Source organism: Diabrotica virgifera, chromosome 2, assembly GCF_917563875.1.
Source record: "Diabrotica virgifera virgifera chromosome 2, PGI_DIABVI_V3a".
NCBI classification, from domain to species: Eukaryota; Metazoa; Arthropoda; class Insecta; order Coleoptera; family Chrysomelidae; genus Diabrotica; species Diabrotica virgifera.
The window spans coordinates 178,334,541-178,337,369 of record NC_065444.1 but is presented as its reverse complement, the minus strand read 5'-3'; the positions used below and the strand labels follow the sequence as shown (position 1 = coordinate 178,337,369).

Here is a 2,829-nt window from a genome sequence, read left to right as displayed (position 1 = left end):
TTAACTAACATATAATTAAAGAAAAGCTGGCAAGAATGCATATTTATTATTAAGAAAAACAAAGACAAAACTAATTTTATATTTAACAGAACTCTAAATAATTTCCTCTTTTAAAATCCGTCAAAAGTAGTCAACCATTGTTTTATAATTACATTTATTCAAAATGTTAATACTAATTATATTTTGGTAAGTTCTATACACATAAAATAATAGAGTCTTTCTCTATTGGCTAAGATATACTTATTATTCAACTATGTACTTTTTCGGTAGTCGCATATTCAAAAAATTCGAAGAAAAACCAAATTCGGATTTACACACCCTTCTTCAAAATCCACTGTAACTAATTTCGGCCCATCAAACAATCTATAATATACAAAAATACCCAAAATATTAAACCATTACAACATTACCGAAGGTACCAAGGCCATCATCGGTACCATAAATATCAATCCGCAATATAGTTTTATTGCACCCACAGACCAAGTCAAATTAGCTAGTACCAACCCCCAATGGGAGGGATGAACGAATATTTATACAGATTTTTAAAAATATTTGTTATTCTTGAATTTGTAGCGCAAGTGATAACTACTTGAATTTTTAAGTCGTCTACATTTTCGTCTTCTGAAATTTTGCAGTTGATACTATCCAAGTTAACGTGTTTGTGCTTCGTACGTTATCAAAAATTGATTAACTCTACAAGTTGTGATTTTACTTCGAGTGTTAAGTTATTTCACATCTACCTACCATGGAGAATCAAAATGTTCCTGATGACAAAAAACAAAGAAAGCCCTTAATGGAGAAAAAAAGAAGGGCACGTATCAACGAAAGCCTAGAAAACCTCAAGCAAATCCTGCTAGAATGTGACCCGCAGTGTGTTGGAAAAAAGAGTGCTAAACTGGAAAAAGCTGACATCCTGGAAATGACTGTAAGTTACTTACAAACTATGAGAAAACCACAGTCTTCTCATTACCACCAGTCTACAAACTATGGAAGTTATTCGTCCCAGAAATACAGCAGCCAGAGTTACGTTACTGTTTCTTCAAAGAGTGGAAATGTGGGACAGTATTGTTATGGAGGCAGTTCCAGCAGTTATTCCAAAAGCTATTCGAGTTCGAGCTATTCGTCGCAAAAAGGTTCCAGTGATAAAAATGGAATTTGGAGACCATGGTAATTTTTTAACTGTAAAAATTTGACATGTTTGTTCTGTGATAATTTTGTATATATGTATTTTGAATTCTGTGTAGTGTTAAGAATTATTTTATTGTGTATATTTAAGTGTAAAATTATTTCGATGATTTGTTCATTAAATTTGTAATAAATTATAGTTGAATTTATGTCTTTTTATTATTTATTGCTTACATAGCCTATTATCTTTCACATAAAAAAATTTAAAAAATATTTAACAGTAAAAAAATATTCCAACATGATTTATTTCTTGCAATTTACTATTTTTCTTGGGAATAAGCCACAATTTTACTTTAAATAAAAAGCAAAATAAATAAACTTATTTTGAAGTAAAATTGTGGCTTATTCTCAACAGAAATAGTAGAGTAATTTATTTCCTTCCGCATCAAAAATTTAAATTCAGATAAAATTTATTAGCTTGTTTACATTATACAGGATGTAACAAAAATACAGGTCATAAATTTAATCACATATTCTGGGACCAAAAATAGTTCGATTGAGCCTAACTTACCTTAGTACAAAAAATGTGCACATAAAAAAAGTTACAGCCCTTTGAAGTTACAAAATGAAAATCGATTTTTTCCAATATATGGAAAACTATTAGAGATTTTTTATTGGAAATGGACATGTCGTGGCATTCTTATGGCAGTAGCATCTTATGAAAAAATTATAGTGAAATTTGGACACCCCATAAAAATTTTATGGGGGTTTTGTTCCTATAAACCCCCAAACTTTTGTGTACCCAATTAAATTATTATTGTAGTACCATTAGTTAAACACTATGTTTCTAAGACTTTTTTGCCTCTTAGTACTTTATCGGAAAGTCAGTTTTTATCGAGATATTTTGCATATTTGTCAAATCCACCTCATATTTGTATATGGTTAAGTACGATTATGGAGACTTGGTAATAATATGAAAATTTATTTCTGATTTAAATTTTTAGGTATATTTTGAACCATATTAAAAAAGAAGCCACATCTCGATAAAAGGTGCCATCTCGAAAAAATACAAAGAGGCAAAAATTTTTTAAAAACACTGTGTTTAACTAATGGTACCGCAGTAATATTTTAATTGGAACGTACACAAACATTTGGAGGGTTTAAAAGAACAAAGCCCCCATAAAATTGTTATGTAAACATACTAAAAAACAAGCATCAACTCGATAAAAACTGCTTTATCGAAAAAATACTAAGAGGCAACAAAGTTTTAAAAATATTGAATTTAACTAATGGTACCACAATAATAATTTAATTGAAACATACACAAAAGTTTGGGGGGGTTTAAGGAAACAAAACCCCCATAAAATTTTTATGGGGTGCACAAATTTCACTATAATTTTTCTTTAAGATGTCCCTGTCATAAGAATGCCACATGTCCATTTTCAATAAATAATCTCCAATAGTTTTCGATATATTCGAAAAAATCGATTTTCATTTTGTAACTTCAAAGGGCTGTAACTTTTTTTATGTGCATATTTGTACTAAGGTAAGTTAGGTTCATTCGAATTATTTTTGGTCCCAAAATATGTGATTTAATCTATGACCTGTATTTTTGTTACACCCTGTATTATATTGACCATTTTCTCTTTTAATCTTTTCATATACTTCCTATTAGTCTCATTGTTTATTGGACATTTTTGTTTC

General features: G+C 29.4%; 1 protein-coding gene across 1 annotated transcript; it reads left to right on the top strand.

The window, feature by feature from the left end:
* Window positions 1-745: 745 nt before the first annotated feature.
* LOC114329167 (transcription factor HES-5-like) lies at window positions 746-1,171 on the top strand. The gene has a single exon (XM_028278187.1). The coding sequence runs from the start codon at window positions 746-748 to the stop codon at window positions 1,169-1,171; it is 426 nt and encodes a 141-aa protein (XP_028133988.1).
* Window positions 1,172-2,829: the final 1,658 nt, after the last annotated feature.